This window comes from Neophocaena asiaeorientalis, unplaced genomic scaffold (assembly GCF_003031525.2).
Source record: "Neophocaena asiaeorientalis asiaeorientalis breed wild unplaced genomic scaffold, Neophocaena_asiaeorientalis_V1.1 scaffold603, whole genome shotgun sequence".
Classification (NCBI taxonomy): domain Eukaryota; kingdom Metazoa; phylum Chordata; class Mammalia; order Artiodactyla; family Phocoenidae; genus Neophocaena; species Neophocaena asiaeorientalis.
In genome coordinates, this window is record NW_020175662.1 from 396,140 (window position 1) to 423,845 (window position 27,706).

General features: G+C 39.5%; 1 protein-coding gene across 1 annotated transcript in view; it reads left to right on the forward strand.

Annotated features, from left to right (window-relative positions):
* The first annotated feature begins 28 nt into the window (after positions 1-28).
* Positions 29-27,706, forward strand: part of RTN1 (reticulon 1) — a 234,976-nt gene continuing 207,298 nt past the window's right edge. Inside the window, exon 1 of the mRNA XM_024731478.1 lies at positions 29-269. Within this exon, the coding sequence (XP_024587246.1) occupies positions 29-269 (241 nt within the window). The remainder of the gene's footprint in view (positions 270-27,706) is intronic.

The following is a 27,706-nucleotide window of genomic DNA, read 5'->3' on the forward strand; positions in this document are numbered from 1 at the left end:
AGTCGCTGCGTCCGGGGAACTGCCAGCTATGGCCGCGCCGCCCGATCCCAAAGAAGAGCTGCTGCCGCTGGCCAGTCCCGGGTCCCAGTGGTTCGGGGACCGGAGCGAGGGGGAGGAAGAAGCGGTGACGCCGAAAGGGGCCAAGCCCGAGCCGCAGGTGGGGGAGCCCGGCCCTGGGCTGGGCTCCGGGGCCCGAGAAGCTGCGCTGCGGGAACTGGGCTCGGGCCCCGCCCGGCCGCCGCCCGTTGCCATGGAAACTGCATCCACAGGTAAGGCGGGCGGGTGCCGCTGTCCCGCAAATGGCGTCGGGGACTCGGGTCCCCCAGCCGGTCCCCTTTTCTGCAGCTCGCCTATGCACCTACCTCGCGCTCTCTATCTTGAGCACCAACCTTAACTCCCCTTCGCCACAGGCGACTGTAAATATTAGCGGACTGGTAGGGGCAGAAAATTAATTTTTCCAAAGGCTCGGAAGAAAACAAAATATTATTGATCCTTTATTTCATTATCATTTTTCCGGCTTTCAAAGTTGTTCTCAGAGGCAAACCGCAGCATCTTGGCTGCCGCCGCGCCTGTATACAAGTTTTTTCCTTCTTGGAAGGGGCTGGGGGCCGTAGGGCCCGTTTGGCCAGTTGGGATGATATTCTGAGGCGTGTTTGTGCGCCCGGCGCGCGCCGGCGACAGGGGACGCTGACAACAAAGCGACGGGAGGGCCTGCTGCCCCTAGACTCTGCTCGATCCAGGGCAGAGATGTGACTTTAACTCTCCCTTCCCTCCAAGAATTTCCACACCCTACTCCTAGCCCCTTTCCCTTCACCTCCTCTATCTCCCCCTCCCCCCGCACACTAAACCGATACGCCAAGGTGTGTCTAATTCCAGAGGGACAGCGTTGCCAGAAGGTTGGGAGTTGTGGCGGCTCCCGCCCAGAACCCTTCTTTCCCAGCTGCCCGGATGCTCCCATCTCGAAGGGAGCAGTGAAACTTGCAACCCTTTAGAGCGGCCGTTGGCTGAGGTGTTAGAGGGCTTGAGTGGCGGTGAGTGTTCAGGCACAGTTTACCATCAGTCTGAACCTGCCTGGTCCTTTGGAAATTGTCCTGGATTCGCCCTCCTTTCGCCTGACTTCCCCTTCCGAACTGGAGCACGTTGGTTCTCAGCGGGGACCAGGGATCCTGAAGCATTCTGTCCGAAGGATGCCTGAGGCGAGCTTTGGGGAGGGGCTGCTGGCTTGGGTAGTTCTGTGTTTCCAGGGAGTGGGGTAGAGGGTGCTGTGTTGTGTTGTTCCCGGAGAAAGCTTTGCTGTGGTGGAATGAGAGTTGTGTAGTTTTGGAAATGTAGCTCTTGAAGGCCGGGTGCTGGGTGATTCTGCAGGAGGGGAAGGGGGGCGGGACTGGCATGCTTGTTCATGGCAGCTGATTTAGGGGAACCCCTTTCTTACGCCATTGCCTCTCTTAAGGGTCGTGTGGAGTGTCTTAGGTAGTCCTTAGGTAGTCTTAATTCTTCTCTAGTACAAACGATTTGAGCTGAGGAAAGGAGGTTTAGGGAACGTGTCAAATAAAACATTATGAAGGGAAGAAAAAAAGTAAAGAAAGAAAAAAGAGAGAAAGGAAAAGGAAAGAAAGACTCAAAAGCAGAAAACCCCATTTGTCATATATTAGTTATTACATGGAGGAGGGGAGGATTTAAGACTAAGAGAGATCTCAACTTCTTCATCTAAATGGAGAGAAAACAAAACTTTTTATAATTGCAAAAGAAGATGGCAGAAGCTAATAGACAAAGGAAGGTACACATTTCATTGGTTTACCATTACCATTCTTCGTTGAGAGTAGCTCATAGTACAGAACCTTTATCCACTGTCATCAAAGTAAATCATTTATAAACATTGCCCACCTCCCATGGTGTCCCCAAGGTTAGGTGAACTAGGGAGAGGAAGCTAAGCGCCCCCTGTTCAGTAACATACTATCCACTAAAATGGTTGCTATGCACAAAATGCCTAGAACAACTGTGACAAAGTAGGCATTTGCAATTTTTAATATTATTATAGAAATATTTTACTTTGTTGAATATATTAGGGGTTTCCTGTCCTAGGCAACAAATACACTAATAAAATCGAACACGATGCTAACTTTGGATGGGAGGAGAATGAAGGGAGGCAGAAGGAGCACATAGTTCGCATATTTATATAGAAATTTTTAAGTTTATTATTGCTGCTTGAAGGAATTTCTCATATAGTTGTTGGTTATTTAATGTTTTAAGTTTGTACGTTTCTTTTTTAGTAGACTGTATGGGCTGTTATAAGAGTCCCAGATGCCAGAAATGACACCTAAATAAATAACTAGATCTTGAAAAATTCAAATAAAATCTGGGCCAGCTTCCTTATCTGTTGTTTTGGCAGTTCTGTTGCAGTAAGCAGAGTCAGCAGGTGTGTCCTCAACTTAATCAGGGACAAAATCCAGAGGAAGCCTATTAAGCACATGGCTTTCCTTTTTTTTAAAAGAATGGTGCTCTTTGGGACTCAAATCAAACTAAGAAGTAGCTTAGCCTTTAGTGTGATGCACTGTAAATAGCTTTTGTCTCTTTCTCAAATGGAATTCTAACATTTAAGGCAGATATTGATGTTTTAAAAACTTTTTTTCTGAAAAACACGACTAATCATGCTATCTGGACAGAAATTCTGTTATTTATTTTTATACATTGATGGTAATTAAAGTTCCTAAAGAAATATTTCCAAAAATATTTCTCAGTGATGTCCTGGAATGAATATATGTTTAAACATCATTAAAGTTGCACTATAAAACTCTGTCAGTACTGTGTTCTTTACCAGTACTCCATCAGTACAGATATTCTCATTGCTTCTGTCCCTTTTGTGGGATGGAAATGTCCTTAACAAAAAGAAACACTTTTTTCTAAAGCTACAGTTTTTCATGTCTAAAATTGATAATGGGCATGTGATATGATGTCTGTTGCCAAGGGAACATTTAATACACTATATGTAGGCTACAACATGTTAGATTGTTAATCATGAAACAGTGCCATCATCGAATAACTTTATACAAAGAACGTGAAGAGCAACATTTTTGTTTTTTCACGATCAGTTATTTTATTCCTGGAAACTATTCAAAAGGAGCATACAATAACACAAGGATAGAAGAATCATCCTTTGCTTAAAGGAAGAATTTAAAATAGAATATTTGAACAAAATGCAATGGTAAGAATTAACTCATTGGCCACTTTGGAAATTAACTCATTGACTGATTCATGCATAGAAGGCAAAATGAATAAGAGAATGGAGAATGGTCTGGAGAAAGCAGCCCAGTGTGATGATTTGCTTTAGTGATATTGACTTATAGATAATTTGACTTAAATTTCTAGATGATTGCCAAGGGGGAGGGAAGTGAGAGAGGGAGAGAGAGGTATTTTTCCAATTTACTTGGACTACAGTGCTCATAAATTTATATTTTTCAAATGCTGAATGTGATACTCTATTGGAAAAAACTATTAATCTATCATTATTTAAATACCTTTCAGAAATGTTTATATGTCCTGCATTTATTCTGTATAATATAATAAATTGTACCATACACATTACCAATCATCTTTTAAAATCCATGTAGAGACTGGATTAGCTGTCTTTTCTTGTGGATGTGCTTGATAGATGTGTACATTTAAAAAAATTTTTCAGTCATTCCCAGCAATCCTCTTCAGAAGGTGTAAATTTCAGTCTTCTGTTTTCTTTCATCTTTTAAGAAAGCTACAGTTCTATTGAAATGGGAAGGAACACTACACTAGCTTTTACAATACTTTACAGAACCTATAAGAAAAATAAGAGTTTTTAATGCAATTTATTTCTCTGGACATAGGCTCTGAATATAATCAATGACACTTCTGGCAGTAACTACAATACTTATCCTTTCATATTGGGAATTCAAATTAGGTTAAATTAAAATTTAGAAACACTTACATACCCTAAAAATACATTGATAAATAAATTTTATCAGAGCTTTCAGCATAACTTCCTTTTCATGAACTCACTGTTCCAGGAAATCCATCCTACTCATTGTCCCTCAGATACACCATAGACCTACCTGCTCCCATCTCTTCTCTAGGCTGTTCATCTACTGACTCTGAGGGTTTGGAGAAGAGTTGTGGATTATTTTGTTCATTGTACTGTCTATCTTGCATAGTCTGGAAGATAGACAAAATTTCCAAAAAGTTTATGGAAAGTTTTTATTATCTGTAAAGTGAGAGACCATTGAGATTCAATTCAATTTAGTAAACATTTATTGAATGCCCCCTTTGTGTAAGGATCTGTGCTAAACACAGGTTTTGGTTTCCTAGAACATGTGCACCTTTCTGTTTCACATTAGTATTTAGTTAAACAGTTCTTTTATGTCATTTTTCATTTTCCTCATTCCCAAGTCGTTGCTGGAAGATTGTTTAGAAGGGTATTGTAATAATCTAACCACATGGGCACACAGGCATGAATTAGTTTTCTGAGGTTGACATAGGATAAATAAATACTAGCATAGCTTGCTCAAAGGGCATAGCTGGGGGAAAACAAAATCTATCTACCTAACTATCTAGCTAATTCTATCTTCCTCATAGAAGTAACTGTACTCAGAGATCCTTGTATTAGTTAGTAGTGCTTTTATTTTAAAGTTAAAGGAAATGATCTCAGTGGTGACTAAGGGAGATTTGAAAAAAGGCACTGTAAAATATAGACGGCAGTGAAAATAAAAGACATATTTCAAGAGACTAATAGATCCACACAGGAATGCTTTCCATGAAAGAATGTGGTCAAAAGATGAAAGACAACCAGTTTTATTTGTTAAAATAATATTTGAGGGCAAAAAGAACAACAAGAAGAACATGAGCTACAGAGACTCACTGCTTGTGGAAGGTGCTCTAGTGAGAGTAATGAAAAAGAGAGGGAAAGAGTTTCTCAGTTCACATTTAACCCGTATTATTTAAAAGGGACAGTGATCATTTTGAAATGTATAGGAATATTGAACCACTATGTTGTGTAACAGGAACTAACACAGTATTGTAGGTCAGTTATACTTCCAAAACAAACAAACAAACTCATAGAAAAAGAGATCAGATTTGTGGTTACCAGAGGTGGGGGAGTGGGTGGAGGGGGAATTGGATGAAGGCAGTCAAAAGGTACAAACTTCCAGATAAGATAAATAAGTACTCAGGATGTAATGTACAACATAATTAATATAATTAACAGTGCTGTATGTTATATATGAAAGTTGTTGAGAGAGTTTGAGTTCTCATCACAAGGAAAACATTTTTTTCTATTTTTTTAGTCTTACATCTATATGAGATAATGGAAGTTCACGAAAGTTGATCATTTAAAAATAAATAATTAAAATGGACAGTGATTCTTAAGCTGGGCAACCTAAAACATACGGAAAGAAAGACTGGAAGCCCAGGATAAGTGAACAGCAAGTAGAATACTGTATCACTGCTCTGATAAGATTGGCTCTTCGGAGCCAACTACTTTATATCATGGTATAGAATGAGTGTGGTGAGCAGTTTTGATGTCATTCCTAGTATCTCCTGAGAATAAGACTAATATTAGAGAAGTTGAAATGGGGAATGATTTTCAGGAAAGGGAAAACAATGGATATTTAAAACTTACACGCCAATATATTTGTTGCTGAGTGCTGGTAGAATCTAAGAATGCATTATTATGCTGAATATTTATAAACCCTTAGAAAATAATAAACATGTTGATCACCGGCAATTCCCATTGGTTCACTAAAAAAATAATGCCCATAAAACATAATTTTCTCTTTTTCATATTCTGAATCACCAACATATGCACAGCACTTACTATGCACAGGAACTCTAGAAAGTACTCAACGTACATTAGAAAGCACGCTCTTGAATTTTGCAAATGGCACAAAGTTTCAAAAGATGATTGATATGGTAGAGGGTAGCACTCCTATTTAAAATTTTTGATTTTAATGTTAACTCAAAAGCAAATTCTTTTTATTAAAATAATTTTTTACTCTAGTTTAAACAATTCCTTGTTGGGGTAAGAAGCACATGCACGTGACATTAAAATTTAAAAGCTACAAAAGGGTATACAGAGAAAAGGAAGTATTCACACTCAGTCTCTCAACCAGCCAGCTGTTTATCCCTCTTCAGCAGCAACCATTGTTATCGAATTCAGCAATAGAGCATTATTTAATTAATTCATGATTATACTATTATTTATTGAACCCCTGCTCTATGCCAGGCATTGTTCTAAGCACTAAGGGTACGGTACAGAAAAGGACAGATAAAAGTTTATCTCCTATAAATTATATATCCTACTGTGTGTGTGTGTGTGTGTGTGTGTGTAGGCAGGGAAGGAGAGAAGACAGAGAGGAGACAAAGAACAAAAAATATATGTCAAGGTATGATACGTCCTAAGGAGAAAGTTAAAATAGAGCAGTAGAGTGAGAGAGAGAGTCAAAAATGTCCTCTTTGATAAGGTGGCATTAAAGCAAAGACTTGAAGAAAGTGACAAAATAAGTCATGCAGTTGCAGAAGATCATTTTAGGCAGAAGGAATAGTCTGTGCAAAGGCCCTGGGTGTAAGTACTCCCTGGAATGGCAGGGAGGTCACTGAAGTGGGGTGAACAAGGTGAAAATGGTAGGAGATGGGCTCAGAGTGTAGGGTGAGGGGTGATGGGCAGATTAGGTCCTATAGGCCATTTTAAGAGTTCTGGATATTACTCTTGAGTTTGATGGGAGCCACTGGAGGGTTTACAGTAGGGGAGGAACATGTTTAGAGTTGAGTTTTAAATTAAGTTTAATGGATCACTCTGTACTGTATTGAGAATCTAAAATAGGGGAGGAGGGGAGGAATATGGAGCAAGAATGACCAACTAGGAAGCTATTGTAATAATGCAAGTAAGAGATGCTAGTGGCTTGCACTGGGGTGATACATTGGAGGAGGTGAAAAGTGCTTTAGATATATTCTAAGTGTAAAGCTAACAGTGTATCCCTAATGGGTTTTGTACGGGTGTGAGAGAAAAGAGTTAAGGATGACACCATTTTATGGCCTGAGCAAATGCAAGAATGGAGTTGCTATTAGCTGGGATTGGGAAGACTTTGGGAGGGGCAGGTTTTGGGGAAAAGCCAGGAGTTTGGTTTTGCAAATGCTAACTCTGAAATGCTCATTAGATAGCCAAGCAGTGATGTCAAGCAGGTAGTGTAGAGGTCAGGGGTGGGGAATGATCTGGTCTGGGTATGTAAATTTTGGAGTTGTTGGCATAGAGTTGAGATCACCAAGAGGGAGTGAGTTTTGACAGTGAAGAGGTCAAGGAGTCCTGGGATGCCCAAATTCTCAGAGTTTCAAGCAAAGGAAACTGAGTAAAAATGGCTTAATGATGTAGAGGGAGAACTGAAAAAGTGGGATTCCAGAAGGCAGGGAAATGTATGTTAAGAGGGATGGAATGAGTGACTCTGTCAGATGCTGCTTGTAGGTTGGGTAAGATGAGGACTGAGAATCAGCCATTGGATTTGACAATGAGGAAGCCATGAATTTGATGAAGCTGTTTTATTGTGAAGTGTTGGGGGAAAACTTTGGTTGGAATGAGTTTTAGGGAAAATGAGAAAGGAGAAAATGAGAGACAATATTATAGACATAACTCTTTTGAAGGAGGAAACTAGAAAAACAGGAACATAACTACCTGGAGGGTTGGGATCAAGAGAAGGGAAAGTTTTATTTAATTATTTTTTACTATGGGGGATATTAAAGTGTATTTGTAAGACGATACAAATGATTTAATAGGGGTGGAAAGATGGATGGTACAGGAGAGTGAGGGGGCGTTTCCTGTACTATGTCCCTGAGCAGGTGAGGGGAAATGGATCAGGACAGTGGAGGGATGATGTTAGATAGACGTAAGGACAGTTCACGGATATAACTGGAGGATGGGGGCACAGGTGCAGGGGTGGGGCTGAGGATAGGTAGAAGTTCAATGAAATAGGAAGAAAAGGTCAGCAGCAGAGTGAAGGCAAGAGTGGAGTTGGAAGTTTGAGAGGAGGGGAGAAGGTGTACAAGTTTTGTGTAGGAGACTGGGAGAGTGAAACATCTAGGGGAGATGGTAGGAATTCTAATTATCCCCAGTGCCCACCTGGAGTTGAAGGTCATGAGCTTAAAGCAAGACCAGTTACCATACATGTTGTCTTTTTTTCCCATCAGTGTTAATTTCAAGTAGGTGGACAGTTGGATTGGTTTTTGTTTTTTTCTGGTAAGTATGACAACATGAGATGGGCAGTGGAGTTAAGGATGTGTGCAAGGCAGTGAGAGTACTGGAGGGTTGTGGAATCTGGGGATGAGGAAGGAGGACAGAGGGGGATGAAGCACAGTGAAAAGATGATGTGAACAGTGGGTTGTGCGTACCGGCAGGGTTGAAGAAGAGCAGGAGCCGGGGTGCTAGAGTAAGGGGGCTGAAAGGATAAGATTCAAGGTGGAGTGTTTGATATGGAGATTATGGAGGGGGTACAGTTATTGAGGGGATTGGGAGACAGATGTAGTGGAGGACGACAAGGTCATCAGAGGAGTGGCATCCAGAAGAATGGTAAGGCTGGGAGTGAGATTATTACCTACATGATTTCTGAAATTGCCAAGATTGTAGCACTTGGAGAATACAGTGAGCTGTATTTCCTAAAGATAAAGGACACAGTGGCCTGGGCTTCAAAGCTAGGGGATTTTAGAGGGGAGGGAAGAATAGTAGCCTGTAAAATTATGAATTTCTGACTGTAGGTTCTATAAATTCTATTTAATATGTTCAGAATGTAGGAGACACAACTTAAAATAGTTCATTGTGGGGGATGGGAGCTTTGAGGGTTGTAATTAACTAAATATGAGCTAGTGGTATGGTGAAATTACTAAAATATCTTATGTAATTTTAGGTAGTATTAATAGAAAGTCTTGGGTACACATTATATGAGGTAATAGTTCCCCTAGATTCTGTTCTAGGCAGACAAAATTTGGAATCTTATAATAAATGATGGGTGCCATGGTTTAGAGACACTGTAGTACAGTGAAAGGTGACTAGATTGGTGTGGCTTCTAGAAAAACAAAATGCTGTTTGAGAAATGGTTGAAAAAATTAAGACTTTTTAGCCAGAATAAGAGAATGAAAGGAGATCTGAAAGTAAAATTCAAATACTAGAAGAAATCTTATTAACCAAATGAAGACTTGACCGAGGTGATTTCACAAGGCAAAATTGTGACTGGTGGGTAAGTCAGAGAAACACATTTCAACTTAATGAAGGAGAAAGTTCTAATAATTAGAATTGCCCAGAAAGGAGATAGATTACCTCTCAGTTACTGATACTTAAGCACAAGTGAGGTTGCTGTTTACTGGGGGAAACAGAAAGGAAAGTGTTAAGTTATACCAAGATCTTTATTCCTTCATAAGAGAATACACCTAACCTTACCTGTGGTTGTTAGAGAAGGCATGTTTCTCAAGAGTGAACAGCTCACAAATGAAACCAGAAACAGTACTCATCACAAAAACCACAGTTAACTTCAAATTGGCTCTCTAAAAAATGCACTCTCCACAGAATTGTGGCCATCTTTAAATTCTTCTCTAGTTCTCCATTGTTGAGAAAAACTCTATAATGTAACATACTTGCCTCTTGAGAACTACACAGTTTTATACAATTTGGGGTTATTAACCTAAATGTGAAACATGCTATCTGCAAGCACCTCTTTTATTTATTCTTTTTTCCTGAACTATCTTCTTCATTTTTTTTACTACAGACTCTAATTCCATAAATATTTGATATATTCTAAAATGTTTGGGGAATTCATTAACTAATTCCGTATTGCTAAAAGCATCGTATGATTCTGTCCTTAGTCCTCTGCCTCACTATCTACATGTTTATGCCAGATTATTTATTGTAAAATCGTGTTTGCCGAGTTGCCTAATGATTTACATTCTTGGCTGGAACTGTTCTGCATTCTGACTTCCATGTCCAATCCCCAAATGGATTTTTCAATTCATCTACTGCATGAGATTGTTATAAAACCAGTTATAGACCAAATTCTTGCTTCCTGAATGTGGGGAATTTGTTGACTATCTCTCATCCTTAAAAGTACCTAGAATTTTGTTTTATGCATAGCAAGTCTTCATTTTTTAAAAACAAGTCTTGGACAACAGAAAATTGTGTGTATTCAAGTTACTGCTGATCCAGTTGGTGAGCATAAGAATAAAAAGCAGTGTCACATCTCCCTTTGGCATGAATTTTTCAACGGATCCCAAAATATCAGGCCTCTCAAAATGTGGTCTGTAGATGACCTCCTTCAAGATCCCGTGAAGCGATTCACGGACCTCAACTCAGGGAAACAAGCCTGCCAGATGCATGTTAAGACTTTAAGAAGCACTGATTTATCGACTCTCGTCCTTATGCTCAGCTAGGAGCTGTGGGGGATGATGGAACATGAGCCAGGTCCTCTTTCTCCGTTCCTCCAAGCTTACTGTGTAGATGGGAGATGTGACTAACCCACACAAAACAAAGGTAGTTTGTCTAGCCTGGTGCTTGGACAGATGCTACAAGCTATAAGCACTGTACAAATTTCATAATTTTATGGGTTCCAGGGTACCTGGTGTCTTGAAAGAGGTGGAGTGTGACTTACACCTAAAGGATAGGTAGATTAGAAATAAGCAGAAGTGGCAGAAAGGCAGTTTTAGGTGAGGGGAGAGACATGGGTGATGACATAGAGATAAGCAATGACCAGCGTGTTTTAACCTGCCCATTCGGGTTCAGGGAGACAGATTCTGGGGGGTTTGAAAGCTATTCATGGGACTGTAGACTCCTTTTATATGGATTCTGGGACCTTTTGGTTTATACGTGACAGAAGTAATACAGTCAGCCCTCTGTATCCTCGGGTTCCACATCCGCCTTCACTGATATGAAGGGCCCACAGTACTATACCATTTTATATAAGGGACTTGAGCATCCATGGATATTGGCATTTATACGGGGTCCTGGAACCAATTCCCAATGAATACTGAGGAATGACTGTATAAAGCTGTGTTAAGGAAGATTAGTCCAACAGTGGCATAGATGAGGAACTCAACGGGGATGATCCTGAAACCTGCACGTTAGCTGAAAGAAGGCTGACTCAATAACGTCAGTTTCAGAGGCTTGATTAAATAAACATGGGAATGAAGAGGAAGGTACCTGGGAAGAAAGAGGAGGAAAGATGAGCACTTCATGGGAACATTCAACAGGACTTTGTGACTGACAGGACACGGGGGATGAAGGGAGGGATGAATCAACTCTTAGGTTCTGTTCCTATGGCTGGGAGAATGATGGTGCTATAGAGAGGTGGGAGGGGGCACTGGTCAGACAGATGAGGATAATGCATTCATTTTTGTCATATGGGGCTCAAAATGAAGAAAAGAGGGGAAATCTCCACTTGGCTCTGTATATTAAGGAACGGAATTTGGAGATGAAAACAGAATTGTAGATAAAGGTTTAGAAAATTAGAAAAGGGGACTTCCCTGGTGGTGCAGTGGTTAAGAATCCACCTGTCAATGTAGGGGACATAGGTTCGAGCCCTGGTCTGGGAAGATCACGCATGCCACGGAACAGCTAATCCTGTGCACCACAACTACTGAGCCTGTGCTCTAGAGCCTGCGAGCCACAACTACTGAGCCTGCGTGCCACAACTACTGAGCCTGTGCTCTAGAGCCCGTGAACCACAACTACTGAGCCTGCGTGCCACAACTACTGAGCCTGTGCTCTAGAGCCCGCGAACCACAACTACTGAGCCTGCGTGCCACAACTGCTGAAGCCCGCATGCCTAGAGCCTGTGCTCTGCAACAAGAGAAGCCACTGCAATGAGAAGCCCGCGCACTGCAACGAAGAGTAGCCCCTGCTTGCTGCAACTAGAGAAAGTCCGTACGCAGCAGTGAAGACCCAAAGCAGCCAAAAATAAATAAAAAAATTTTTAAAAATTAAAAGAAAATTAGAAAAGAAGCCATAGAATAAATTAGCTTTTTGGAAGAGATTATGTAGTATGGGAGGAACAAAGGGCCAAGAACAGAGCAAGTGCTCCTTGTGTCTTACTAGCTGAGTGGCATTAGGCCACTTATTGAACCTCCCTCAGCCTTAGATTCTGTGTATGTGGCACTAGGTCTTGTGGAGTGCCTGACAATTAGGTGGTAACTCCCCTCATTATCATAGTATCATGGAAATCAAGATGGCATGGTATAGAAATAGTCTTGACCGAGAAGACAGATTTGTCTAGTCTTGGCTTTGGCACCTAATATCATGTCAATGTGGGCAAATTTGCTTTATGTCTCAGTTTCTTCATATGTAAAATGGGCATGATACCATTGTCCTGGCTACCTTACAGGGCTGTTTTGAGGATTAAAATGAGATAACAAGAGGAGGTACATGCAAATTGCAAATTACTCTGCATCTGTAAGGAACTACTGATAGGAAGCCTGGTAGCACTGTCAGATGCAGAAGGGAGGTCTAAGAGAATAAAGACTGAGAAAAAACCATGTCACCTCGGCCCTAGGTGTTTTAATAGAAAAGGCTTGCTGTACTTAGCTGAACCTCAGCCAAATGCTAGTGGGGAGAGCAGGAGAGCGAGGAAGAGTGGGGCTGGGGAGAAGTTGGTTCTGGCAATCCACACTGGGAGACATTTTGGCTACGAAGAGTGCAGTTGGAGTGGCGACCCACCCCATTCTTCATGTCCTAAAGAGTGAACTGTGGCTGGAGCAGGGCTGAGGCGTGCCCATAGAGGCCAGGTGAGGTCTATTCTTAATCTCCTGCTCAGTGGAAGGGCAGTAAATGTAGAAAGCTGCCCCATGTGTGCATGGTAGTCTGGAAGAGGCTGTCTCCCAGAGAGGCTATCACAGTGAAAGCCAGCCCCTGTACCTCACCCCCACCTCTCCCCCCAAGCTTAAATTAATTGGCCCTGTGGGCTTGTAGGTACTTGCATGCTACTCTTACAGCTCTATAGATTTAAAAATCTTCCATAAATAGATTAATACTTCTGGAAAGATGGAGTAGACAGCTTTTCCTTATCCCTCTTGCTAAGTACAGCTAAAAATTCTGGACATTATATACAAGATAAGCATAAAAGACTGTGCAGTGAAAGTAGCATACTTGTAAGGCATTAACCTAGATGAAAACCTATCTGAGCTAGAGTGAGAGAGAAAAGCTGGGTGAGGGAGACAGTAGCTAAAACTTGGAATGACAGAACTTGAGAATCCAGAGATTTTTCTTGCAGTAGGATCCTCAAACTAACTCTATGAACAGAATAGGAGGGTCACAGTAAAACTGCAACACTTATAAAGAAAAAAATAGAGGCACTTTATTTAACCATAGTTAACTCTCAGTCAATGGGGCAAGCCAGCTTCCCGCCAGGTGAGGAACTCTTAGTCTTATTAACTCAGGTTGCCCAGAACCAGGAGCTGAGAGTTGTGCTTGGCTCCGGGAGGGTTGACCACATGCAGGGCTGGGCCAAGTCCTGAGGGTACTGAGAGCACCGGAACAGAGATGGTAGCAGAAACCTGGACTCTGGTTGAAAGAACTGAAGATTTACAGCCTGCACAAGAGAAGATAGGATGGGTTATGACAGCCACCTAAAAATACATAAAGAGCTGCCTAGTGGCATAGGGACTGGGTATGTTCTACGTGACTCTGGAGGATGGAACTGTAGTTGATCATGAGTTAAGCCGTGAAATATGAAAATAGCTTGGACTACCTCATATGGTGGTGAGTTTCTTGTTACTGCAGGTATGTAAGCATAGCTGGGTTGGCCGCTTATGTGACAGAGGAGTTATAATAAAGAGGATACATTAGGTTAGTAATTCTTTATCTTTTCAGGATCACAGATCCCCACTGGAGAATCTCTGCTCAGGAAAGTGTACTTAAGGAATCTCTGCTCAGGAAAGTGTACTTACAAACACCGTTTTGGACACAAATTCTGGCATTTTTTCGGAGGCCTTTTATGGATGGAGGAATTAAATAACTTCGTAATTCTTAGAGATCAATAATTTCAGATACTATCACATAAATCACTGTTTATACAGCAGCAATAGTTTCATGGTTTAATAAAATCTCATTGAATCATCCATTTATTTATTCAACAAATATTTATTAAGCACGAACTATGTGTGTGTGCGTTTGCATACACACACACACACACACACAAGGTATGTAGCTGAGTAGGTGATACTTAAATATGTAACCAGAATATAAAAATAAATGCAGTAAAATAACAACATAGTCTATTATGAAGAGTCTAAATTAAGGAAAAGTCTGCATTCCATAAATTCTATTTTGTTAGTTTCAAGAATATGTGGTAACTGATTTTGTAGTTCTTAAAGGATTACTGAGCCATCCTCTTTCCAAACTGGCCCTGGTGAAGTGGGAGAAAGAGTGTGAACTTGGAGACGCCATGCTGGTTTCCCATCTCAGCTCTTCCAGTGTCCAGGGCTAAATGGTGGGTCTATATGAATCTGTAGTGTCTAGATAACGATGTATCATTTGTCTATTCACTGTTTCTATGTACACTGTACACTTCTGTGTACAGTTTAGTCATTACTAAAGTATTTAGAACCAGTGGTTACTTTAGGCAACATTCCTTTACTGATTATCAGGATATGCTTGGGGTTGGAGTAGGGGAAGATATTAATTCTCCCTCTAATAATATCCCCATCAGCCATCTAAAGTCACAATAAATAAACAAACAAATAAATAGATATCCTTTGATTGAACAATTAATGTTTTCTCAATTTTATGTAAAATATACATGTGATATTTTAAAAAATTTGTACTACTTTTATTATTTACATATGAGCACATCATCAAAGGAAAAAGGTGCTCCCTGTGCAAATCCAGCTTTAAAATACTAAGTCAACTGGCTTCTACTCCAGCCAGACTGTAGCCCCTAAGCACCGTCATATATAGAAATTTTGGAGTTACTACTACTGATCATACTATTAATTTATTTAGCAAACCTTTTATTTTAGATAATACAAGGTAAATTAAATCGCAACCCAGCATGTTTGCATTACCAGAATTGAACTTGTGTGAGCTTATTTTTTAAATTGAATCCATGGCATTAGAGAACTGTTCCTATTTTATTTTACCATAAGCATGAGAAAGAATAAACACCTAGAAATTGTATAACCTTTTAAAGGCCAAGCAGTTCCTGTTTATAATTTGTATGTTTGCATATCAGAAGTCTCAGAAGAATTGGTTTCATTTCTGTGAAAAAAAAATACATTTTTAAAGAGAGGTAATGTACTTTCTAGAGAAATGAGTCCCAGAAGTATCCTGTCTTGAAGGTAAACATGTGTTAGGAGTAGGGACAATTTGCAGTGGCCTGTCAAGGCCGTCTGTGTTACTTTTTTTTTTTTTTTTTTTTAAGTGTAGTAATCTCCTCTGTGCTCAGTAGTTATTTAACTATTATAATAACTCCCAGGAACATTGGTTCCTGAAAGGAATCTTTATCAATCTGTTAAAAGCAAAAAAAGCTCCGCCATTCTGCCAGACGGAGGACATCAAGGTCAACCTTTAACTGTATCAGTTAACACATAATGACTATGTTTGCACTGTTGATGGCTCTTGTGAAGATGTCTTTTTGATATTGAATTGATGTTGACATGCTCCACTGTATAATCACATTATTATGAATCTTGTAAAACATAATTTTCAGTTCATAAAAGGAAGGGTCGGTACATCAGTTGATCACAAGAACCTAGAACTTCTTTTTTTTTCTGTGAAGGTCCCTGTCCTTCAAGGAAAAAAAATATCAGCAGATGACTGTGGATAAGTAAAATGGGACTTAATTTAGTTGATTTTCTTAGTGAAATGGAAATGGTCAACTTTACAGCCTTGTTTTAAAATTGTAAAAACAATAGTAAAAGAAATGTTTGCAAGAGAAAACATTTATTCATGATCTCACTTTCTCTTTTTTTAAAACCTCACCCTGTCTTCACAACTCTTAATGCCAGCTTCATATGGTGGTTTGAGGATTCAGTGAGCTAATATTTGTAGTTCTTGACACATAGTAATGACTGTATAAATGTTTGCTATTCTTATTGTTGTTATTAATTCCCTATCAACTTTATTTATTTGCATAATAATCACCAGCCTCCCTTAAGAACTTTAGAATGGATGAAACACTGATGTCCTTTATGGAGTGATCCTCATTTTACAAATGTGAGCCACATCTCTGGCTCCCGAGTCTCATGCTCTCTCTATTGTACTACAGTGCCTTTCTGCCTTTGAAATATAGTATAAGGAAAAATAACACTGTCTTACAAGACAACAAAGCCAGGACCTGGAATTCAGCTTTATCTTTCAGGGAGAGAAGACAATAATGGGAGTCTTAGCTGGAGAGACTGGAGAAGAGACAGGAGGAGAGATGAAGGTGGAGAAGAGAGGGGGCAATGGGGTTGGAGAGGGGTGGTGATGGAGGGAGGAAGCTTGACCCCTGGAATGGACACAAATAAACAAAGGGGAGGGGAGTTAAGACATGGAAAGGGAGAGAGCTAGGGAACAGAGAAATACACAGAGGGAGGGAGGCCCTTCGAGGAAGCCAAAAATATATCTGTATTTTTATCTTTATATAAAGGAATGGATTTGTGAAAAAAAGGAAAAGAGAAGTAGGTAAGAAAGCTTTCCTAAATTCTAGAATCTGGAGTGAGACCGGGTTCTTGGCTTTCCTTCCCTTTGAAATGGTAATTTGCATTCTTACAGTTGCTTAGATCCTTAAACCTCCAGTGACTTTTCTAAATGGGGTGACCCCAGCAGGCCCCTGTGGCTCAAGGGTAGGAGTTGTTCTCAAGGTGTTCTGTACAGGGCTGCCCAGAGCTATCTCACCCCCAGGCTGGATGAAATCAGGCCGTGGGCTGAGTCAGGCCTGTGGGCCAAATGTTCCTTCCTCTGTCTGGGGATTTTCCAAAGGACTCACATTAACTTTGTCTAAATGGAGAAGAATTTAGCTCAGGGTTTTCCCTTAGATGTAAGAGATTTTTTGTAAACTCTTCCCCTATGTACAATGAGCACTGAGGTTTGCAAATGCAGTGGTCTGGATATCGATATCAAGAAGTTAATTGGTTTTTCTTTTACCATGCTCAAGTATAAAAATGTACTCATACCTTGACTGAGGAACAAGGCTAGTTAAGGAAAAGAGAGAAAACAGATAAAAGTGAAGGAAGTTAACATTTATTTAGCACCTAGTGCTAGGCAGACAGGCACTGTGACAAACACTTTGTATACTTTCTTAGATTAGTTTAGGATCCAGTGGCCTATTAATAGGTAGCAGAGAACTGTATTGTCATTTAGCTAATCTGAGCAGTGATGACAGATAATTTGCATAATTCTCTTTATTTGCTTCCAGCCAAGACCAAAAACTAGACACAGGTAAGTCTTCTAGTGAGATCCCAGGATGGGGGACCAGATGTTGGGGTTCATGTCCTAGTTGGTAACACGTGTGCATTTTCAGGAATGTTTATTTAAACCACACTCTTCCTGGGGCCTGTTGAAATAGTAAGCTAAGCATTTGGGGTCCTTCCTATCCTTGCGTCAATGATGATTTGCATACATGTACTTGTTTGTGTTCTATCAAGTGCATGAATGTTTCTTCTTGTCTAGTCTGCAAGTCCCTTGAGGCAGGTTTTATGTCTCCAATAGTCTCCATAATCCCTAGCAGAGGGTCAAGTATATCAGTGTCAGAATTTCATTGTTTGATGATCTATTTTATTTTTTCCCTTGATTACATAAAATTCTCTTAGTACTATATTGGGATCATAGCACATTTTCATAAGCTTTCAAAGTTTACAGAATCAATGACTACTCATAGACATTAGAAGTAGGATTTGTATATTTTGTGTATGACTCATGTGACCAATATTCAATCAATTACAGTGTAAATTCTTGCTCCTGTTTCTGTGTTATAAGAATAATCAGCAAAATATTTTCATATGTCATACCACTTTGAATTTCTTTTAAAAACTCGAGAGTGCTAACTTAAAAAATAAAAACAATTATTGACAGTTATGATTAAAACTATCTGATGATAAATGAATTCTGTTGACATTTTAAAAAATTAATTGGATGGATGTCCTTGATAAGGTGTTCAATTATCCTGAGAATTTACATGATAAAATGCAGTCGTTTGCCTTGAGATTAGTTTGACACAATTGCCATTAACGGCTCCTCCTTTTTTTTTTTTTTACCGGTACGCGGGCCTCTCACTGTTGTGGCCTCTCCCGTTGTGGAGCACAGGCTCTGGACGCGCAGGCTCAGCAGTCATGGCTCACGGGCCTAGCCGCTCTGCGGCACGTGGGATCTTCCCGGACCGGGGCACGAGCCCGTGTCCCCTGCATTGGCAGGCGGACTCTCAACCACTGCGCCACCAGGGAAGCCCAACAGCTCCTCCTTCTTAGCACCTGGCAGCTCACCTGGCAGCTCTGCCCCCAAGAAGGGGATGCTGCACTGAGATGCAGACCATTACAAGTTAAATCTCCGTTTTCTTTTAGTAATAGGAATAATAATGGTGCATTCATTTTTCATTAGTTTGTGGAGAGCAAGGCATTACAGTCTTTCCAATTCGATTCTAGTCTCTTAAAGTGTGAGCAGTTACTTGAGGTGAAAGTGGCTCCAATGAAGTGGAACTTAAAAGCAGGTTTGGGCCTGGTGAAAATTTTATTTCAGGAGTTCCCGGGGTAGATGGCCTGGCCAAAAGTCTTCATATGGGATTTGTAAGTGAATTCAGGCACTGAGCCCACTTCTGACTGCTGGGCTGGGTAATCTGTGCCAGCTTCCTTCATCTCTACTTGGCCCTGCCTATATGTATGTTGCTGTCTCTTCATATGGCAGGAAAAGTCTATGGTTCGAGAGTTAGAGCTGCTCAAAAGGGAATATAGCATGAAGTAGCGTGTTCCCCATCCCTGGAAGGGTTCAAGTACAAGACTGCATGATCACTTATCGGGGATGTTTAAAATAGGGTTATTTTCAATTAAGTGAGAAGTTGAACTACACTACTTCAAATATCTTTTATATTCCTTTTGTCTCAGGATTCTACGATTTTACAATAAAATCAGGGAATTGTTATATACTATTGTTATATGCTAAGTATATAATTGTTATATACTAAGTCCTATGAATGACTTTGTAAGACACCTCTATTTTGCATGTTGGGGATTTAGACCTTTAGCTAAAACCTTTAGCTAATACTTTAGACCTTTAGCTAAAACTTTAGCTAAAAACTTGTATGAACGCATATGAGCAAACCAAAACACCAACAATCTAAATTTGCAAGTAATTTTAACAAAAAATACTTTCAGCTTATTATTTTTATGGCATGCTCAGGTAAAATGTTATTGATTAATAAAATGGAAACATTGATTAATCATTACATTCTGTAAAATACTATTGGTAGACAAAAATATTTATAATGTAGTGTTCACCGGGGACAACAGCAAAGAGATGGGAACTAATTATTCATTATTATACACTTACATGCCAGGTATTATGCTAAGTGCTGTGGATAGAGCATTAAAAAACCTCTTTCCTCAAGAAACTTATAGTCTAATGAAACAGTTAAATAGAGCATCAATTATATTTTATTGTGAAATATGATAGAATGATGTACCTGATGCTATGTCAAGCATCTTAATAGAAAGGGAAGGTTAGAAGAAGATTTTTACTGGAAGTGGTTCTGGAACTGAGAGTTAAAGGATGAGAAATTAGCAAGATAAGGCCCGGAGAAGACTGTTCAGAGAGAACAGCCCTGCTTAAAGTCACGTTTCTCCCTTCTTGCTTTTTCAAAGAGGAATCCTTTGTTCTGAGAGTGCATATGGCTTTCAGAATTGGACAGACTGTGCATCTCAAACAGGTATGCAGACACTTGGCTAAGGATCAAGGGCACTCAGAGCCAGACTAGACAAAGTCAATTTTTTCCAGTAGCAAGCCTTTTAAAACACTATTTTTTATTACAAAATAGATGGATGCATTGAAGAGTAAATTCACATGCAGTTTTCAAAACTGAGACTTTAAATAAACTTCCTGCATCATATACTAGATTTCACCCACAGGCCCTTGGGATACACACTTGATTTTCTTTTTCTATTGTGCTTACTTAGTTGGAAATATATGAGAACTACTAGGCAGAAAGGTGTCTGGGTAGGTGCTCTGGGGTGAGTACTGAGTACCTCAGGATCAAGGTAGCAGATGAATGTTATACGAGTGGGTGTGCATGCGTGTGTGTTGTACATGTGTATGTGCATGCACTGACTCATCGATATGGGTGCTGAGATGAGAAGAATGCTGTGAAAAAGACTGCTGGGTTTGGTGAGTGTTGTCTGCTATGGGTGAAAAATGGGAAGGAATAGAAGCACAGCTGGGCCAGGATTTATGCTTTAGATCATTCTATTTCTCCTTCCTCACAAAAGCACTAGTGAACCAGGAAGGTTAGGGGAGACATCATCGTTCTGGTCCTGATTCTTTCCTTCCATCATCCTTGTTATGCATTATCGCTGACCTTCTGTTATGTCCCAATCTGGTTCACGGCCCATAGTGACCCACCCCTGATTGGTTACTTACTGAAATCAGGGCTGTTACTACAGAGAGTTCTTGGGTTTTTTTTTTTTGCATTGTTCCAAGTTCAGATTTTTAAATATATACCCTTCGTCAATGGTACGTTTATAGTTCCAACTGCTGTTCCTAATCTACTATAGTGGAGTTATATATGATGCTGGAATTTAGGAGATTTTTTTCTCCTCCCCCATGTCCTCTTTAGACTTGTCCATGGCAGCTGCCTGAACTAGCTTCTTTTTCTGGGTCTTGAAGGATGTCATGTGCTGGAAAATTGTGCAGGGAAGACTTCCTAGGGAGAGGGTCCGGGGAGTACAAATGAATAGAGTTGTAAAGCTGACATGATGGGATAATGACAAGTGGTTCCAGGTGTGCCTAGACCCTCCTGGGGAAGGGAACGGAGAATGGAATGGTGGATAGGACTAGTCTGTGAGAAGCTTAAAGCTGTTGGATGGCATAGTAAGAACTGTAGATTTTATTTTCTTTTGACAATAGAGAGTCATTTGAGGTTTTATCAGTGAGATAGGAACTCTCTCAGATTGGTGTTGAGAAAGCGCTTTGGCGACATGGAAGGTTGGAGTGGGAGCAGGCAAGGGGTGGGAGGTGAGTTGAGAGGCTTCCACAGCAGTCCCGTGAGACATGGTAGGGCAGAAGCTGTGGCAGTGGAGAGCAAGAGGCGTTGGGATGGAGAGATTTTGTGTGAAGTACAGATAGAACTTGGAGAGTTATTTCCGTTTCTGGCTTGGACATGTGGGTGCACGGTGATGCTCTTAAGTGAAATATGGATACAGGAAGAGAGAAGAGAGAATCAATGTAAAACGCTTTCAAAGATAATAGCACTCCATTGCAAATGTAATGTATTAATATTGAAATAATATATCACTGAACTTATGTTTAAGGTAATGGTCATCCACATGATTGATTATACAGATGTAGAGAAACCATTAGGAGTCACAAAGCAAGTGCTTTTATAAACACTCTAAAAATGCAAACTGAACGCTTTGAATTTTTAATTTCTAACTGATGCAGGGAATCTACAATGTCAAGTTTGTGTACAAGGTGATTACATTTTACTTTGGTTATAGATTTTACTTTATTAGTGCTTTTTGATGTGGAGAAACATTGACTAGTTCTACTGATTGAATATAACTGGATTTGCAATTGCTTTCTTATAATCTCATTATCTAGCATCCATAAAAAGTAACTGAAGTTGTTGAGTCTTAATTAGACAACAAATTAAAGTTTGACAAGTTCTGATAAGTTGCAAAAGAAAGATCCTTGATTATATCTTAACCCATTTGATAATTTATTAAATAAAACGTCAGGAGAATTCATTATTTCATTTATTTAATTTCCTCCTGTGATTATCTTTTTTAAAAAATATTATTTCTGGGCTTCCCTGGTGGCACAGTGGTTGAGAATCTGCCTGCCAATGCAGGGGTTCGAGCCCTGGTCTGGGAAGATCCCACATGCCGCGGAGCAACTAGGCCCGTGAGCCACAACTACTGAGCCTGCGCATCTGGAGCCTGTGCTCTGCAACAAGAGAGGCCGCGATAGTGAGAGGCCCGCGCACTGCGATGAAGAGGGGCCCCCACTTGCCGCAACTATAGAAAGCCCCTGCACAGAAACGAAGACCCAACACAGCCAAAAATAAATAAAAATATTTCTAATTGTGATAAAATGCACATAATGTTTACCATCTTGACCATTTTAAAGTGCAGTTCTGTGGTGTTAAGTACATTCACATTACTGTGTAACCAGTACTCCATCTCTCTCCAGAACTCCCTCTACCCATAAAACACAAACTCCCTATTCCCTCCTCCTCCAGACCCTGGCAACCACCATTCTACTTTCTGTCTCTATAAATTTGACTATTCTAGGAGGGCTTATTACTTTTTGAGCAAAAGAAAGTAGTATAGTTTTTCTATAACCTGTTATTGGTTCTCTGGGATGGCTCACATGTAACTGGCTCACGATCAGAATAACCTTCAAGAGGTTTTAAAGCGTCACAGTGCTTTGGGCTTGGTAAGAAAGTAGCACATTGGTGATCTTTGGACAAGTCCTTCAGATGCTGCCCAGTCCCAGTCAGCATCAGCAGTCTCCTGACAGGCAGTCGTCTGAGAGCATAGTATCTGGAGTAGCTTTGCCTGGTTTGAATCCTGGCCTACCATTTTCTAATCATGCGATGTTGGGCAAGTTGATTGAACTCTGAGAGTCTCAGTTCCCTCTTCTGGAAATCAGTAGAACATGCCTTACAGTATTGTTGGGAGGCTTCACTGAGTTGTTATATATAAAAGCATTTAGAACAGAGCCTGGCACATCATAAGCCTTTAATCAGTATTAACTACTATCATTTCTCAGGTGAGCTCTTAATCTAAGTACCTTGTATTGTCAGTCTGAGCTGACCAGGGACATGATTGGACCATGATCATGGGATATTTTAAGACCTTGCCACAGTGTTTTTAAAATCAGCCAGAACTGGGATGTCAAATATAGTCATGGTTGGTAAAATTTCTGGGGTTCTACTTTGGTCCCAGTGTGTTTCTCCAGTTTTGATAATGGAAATATGAAGTGTGAACATTCTTGTGGCCTTAATGTGGTGACTCACAACACTGAATATACTGTGCACTATTCAGAAAATTGTAAATCAAAGCATCACATCCTAGAAGGATTGCTCGGGATCCTCCATATCATAACAGAAACCGGTCAGGAGATAGAGTGTGGCCCCGTGTAAGGATTTTTCCCCTTTACGTTAGCTGAAACTTCCTTCCTCTTCCCCCAGGGTTTAAGTGGAAGAAATTGATTGCTCTAGTTGAAAAATCAAGAGTTCCTCCTACCCGCACTGCACCCTGTTACAATTTCTTTCCCATTCCACATTCACAGACTAAAATAGGGTTGTTCTTTCTCCAAGAACAAAGGTTTTGACCTCTACTTACTGCCAGTATTGTCTGACTGACATGGTGAGACAAGCAAGGGTTGTATCAGCAACTCTGTATTCAGAAACCTGGGGATAACAACTCACTTGTGAATACCTGGTTCATTTTTCATGTTTGGAAACTTTATGTTCCCTGAAGTCTCACTGCTATATCTCCACGGCCTAGAACAACGCTTGGCATATAAGAGTGTTCAAAACATGTATATTGAATGAAAGAATGATTGAATGAATGAATGGCTAGATTTCTTTGGTGAAGTCCTGGGGAGATTACAGGGAGACATCTAGAAGCAAAAAAGTCTAAGCCCTAAAATTTCCAGGTACTCCCATTTAGTTCTTCCCTGTTCAGAAAGTATCATGTGCTTCTTCACTGCACCTTGCCCATTTTACTTTTGTATTTTTCCATTTTAAAACATATTTTCCACATAATCATCACAAACTCTTCATTTTCTTCTCATATGAATAGAAAGACCACTACTACAATCTCGTTGTTATTCCCTTTCCATCCCTGAAGTTGTGTTTATTAGATCTGGGTAATTGTGTCTGCGAGAACACCCACAAGCTTTTCTTGTTCTTTTGCCCAGACAGGACTCACTCCTCCCTTGCTGAACCAGCCTGTATTCTTGCAGAGGCAGGGAGTAATGGTGTCCCAGGAGGATGCTGAGATTCTCAAAGCAGTTTTTTTCATGGAACAAATTAAGGACAAACACAAATCATTTTGGGATTTCGACCTAAATCTTAACCCATTTATTTTCTTAAAATAAATCTTTTTTCCTAGTGTCTTTACAATGTTTGTAAAAAAAGCACTATTCTCTAATTGTTGTTTTCCAGATTGAAGACTGAGAATAAATGACACTAGTGGCAAAACTCCAATAGCTATGTAATTTATAAACATTTTATGAAGTTTATCTGACCATTTATAGGACATAGGTTCTACAAGTTTTGTATTTCTTCCGATGTCTTTCTTTAGTGAAGCTGTGCTGGCTATGTAATTTATAAACATTTTATGAAGTTTATCTGACCATTTATAGGACATAGGTTCTACAAGTTTTGTATTTCTTCCGATCTTACTTTAGTGAATTTGCGCTGGCTATGTAATTTATAAACATTTTATGAAGTTTATCTAACCATTTATAGGATATTGGTTCTACAAGTTTTGTATTTCTTCCGATGTCTTTCTTTAGTGAAGCTGTGCTGGCTATGTAATTTATAAACATTTTATGAAATTTACTATTTATAGGACATAGGTTCTACAAGCTTTGTATTTCTTCCGATGTCTTTCTTTAGTGAAGTTGCACTCAAAATTTCCCTTCTCAAATCACGCATGCCTTCCTTTTTCAGTTTGTTTTAGCTTATCCTTCAAAGGGTGTGCAGTTATACTTTCTTAACAGATATTATTAACAGGTATTTAAGTTAGAATAGCAATAATAGCTATAGTTTATGAAACATCATCCATGAATCAGGCTGATTCTGTGATATAACTTAATTATACCATTTAATCTTTCAAAAATACTGGATGTAATTTACATACAGAAAAGTAAGCAAATGTTATTTGTACAGTTTGGTGTATACACGTCCATGTAACCGTCACCCAGATCAAGAAGGAATATTTCCATCATCCAGGAAGACTCTTTCATGCCACTTCTCTCAGTCAATCCCCCATTCCCAGAGGCAACCATTATTCTGGCTTCTATTGCCACAGAATAGTTTTGCCTGTTTTTGAATATTTATGAAGGGAATAATTCAGTATCTGGCTTTTTTTGCTTAATAAGATGCTTTTGAGTTCATCCATGTTATTTTCTTTACGGAGAGTTATTTTATTGTATCACTGTGTAGTAGCCTACAATATGAATATATCACAATTTGTTCATTTGCTTGTTCATGGGCTTTTGGGTTCTCCCCTTATTTTTTGGCTGTTAGGAATAAAGCTGCTATGAATATTCTTGAAACATACCATTTTGTGGATCTGTGGAAACATTTCTCTTGAATGTTTGTATGTACTTAGCAGTACTTCCTTCCAGGCATAGGGTAGGCCTATATGCCTATATTTACTTTTATTAGAAACTCCTAAACAGTTTTCCAAGGTAGTTGTATTATTTTGTACTCCTATTAGCAATTTATCAGTTGTTCCACATCCTCACCAGCACTTGTTATTGTCAGATCCTTTAATTTCAGGCATTCTAGTGAATGTGTAGTGGAATCTCATTGTGGGTTTTTTTCCAGCTGAAATGTATCAAGATATAATTTACATATAATAAAATGCACTCACTTTAAGTGTATAGTTTGATGAGTATTAAAAAAAGTTTAAAACCATGTGACCACCATCTCAATCCGTTTTTAGGTATAAATGGTCTGTGATTGCCATTTAGGTCAAGTTAATAAATAATCTGTTTCAGAAATAGAGTCACAGATGTGGAAAATAAACTTATGGTTACCAAGGTGGAAGGGGGGCGAGGGATGAATTGGGAGATTGGGATTGACACATACACACTACTGTATATAAAATAGGTAACTAATAAGGACCTACTTTATAGCACAGGGAACTCTACTCAATACTCTGTAATGACCTATAAGGGAAGAGAATCTAAAAAAGAGTGGATATATATGTATATGTATAACTGATTCACTTTGCTGTACAGCAGAAACTAACACTGTAAATCAATTATACTTCAATAAAAATTAATTGCAAAAAAAGAAAATATAGTCAGAACAGCAAAAAAATAAATAATGTGTTTCATATCATCTCTGTCAACTCCCTTTGATAACTGGAGATTCTGCAGATAACTAAGCCATAATGCCTTAAGGTATTCATTGTTTGGATTTAGAATGGTGCTGGTTATATACCATCTTTGGGAAAATTGAAAAAAATATATTGTCATTCAAACCATTTTTTTTTTTTTTTTTTGCGGTATGCGGGCCTCTCACTCTTGTAGCCTCTCTCATTGCGGAGCACAGGCTCCGGACGCGCAGGCTCAGCGGCCATGGCTCACGGGCCCAGCCGCTCCGTGGCATGTGGGATCTTCCCGGACCGGGGCCCGAACCCATGTCCCCTGCATCGGCAGGCGGACTCCCAACCACTGCACCATCAGGGAAGCCCTCAAACCATTTTTAAGTGCTTAAATTTCTTGCACAACTCTAGTTTATTAGAAACTCCTAAACAGGCTGTTCTACATCCTTATTGTTTTTTTGTCTACTTATTTTAACCATTCCTGAAAGAGGGATATTAAAGTCTTCAGTTATGATTATAGATTTTTCTATTTATCCCTTCAGTTTTATCAGATTTTGCTTCATATAATTGAAGCTCTGTTATTAGATGCATACACATATATGAATGTTATGTCTTTCTGATAAACTGACCCTTGCAGAATTATAAAACTATGCTGATACTCCTTATTTTGAAGTGTACCTCGTCTACTTGTTTTCTTATGCTTATTGTTTGCATGTATATCTTTGCTGTTCAACTTTCGATCTATCTACATCTTTATAAAGCATGTGTCTTATATACAGCATACCGTTGAATCTTACTGTTTTATCCAGTCTGACAATCTCTTATTTCTAACTGGAGTGTTTAGACACTTTTTACATTTATATTATTATTGATAATGTTGGACTTAAATTTACCATATTTTTGGTTTGTTTTTTATTGCCCTTATCCGGTTTTTGTTCCTTTGTTATTTTGTTTCTGCCCTTTATCAAGTTAATGAAAATTTTATTACTATCAATTTCATTTCTTCTATTGTCTTTTTTCCCACCGGAGGAGTTATATGACTTTTAAAAAAATTGTTTTATTGGGGTATAATTGATTTACAATGTTGTGTTAGTTTCACGTGTACAGCAAAGTGAGTCTGTTATACAAATACATATATCCACTCTTTTTGTAGATTCTCTTCCATATAGGCCATTACAGAATATTGAGTAGAGTTCCCTGTGCTGTAGAGTAGGTCCTTATTAGTTATCTATTTTATATATAGTAGTGTGTATGTGTCAATCCCAATCTTCCAATTTATCCCTCCCCTCCCTTTACCCCCCAGTAACCATAAGTTTATTTTCTACTTCTGTAACTCTGTTTTGTTTGTAGATAAGTTCATTTGTAACCTTTTTTTGGATTGCACATATAAGCGGTGTCATATGATATTTGTCTTTCTCTGTCTGACCTATTTCACGGAGTATGAGAATCTCTAGTTCCATCCATGTTGCTA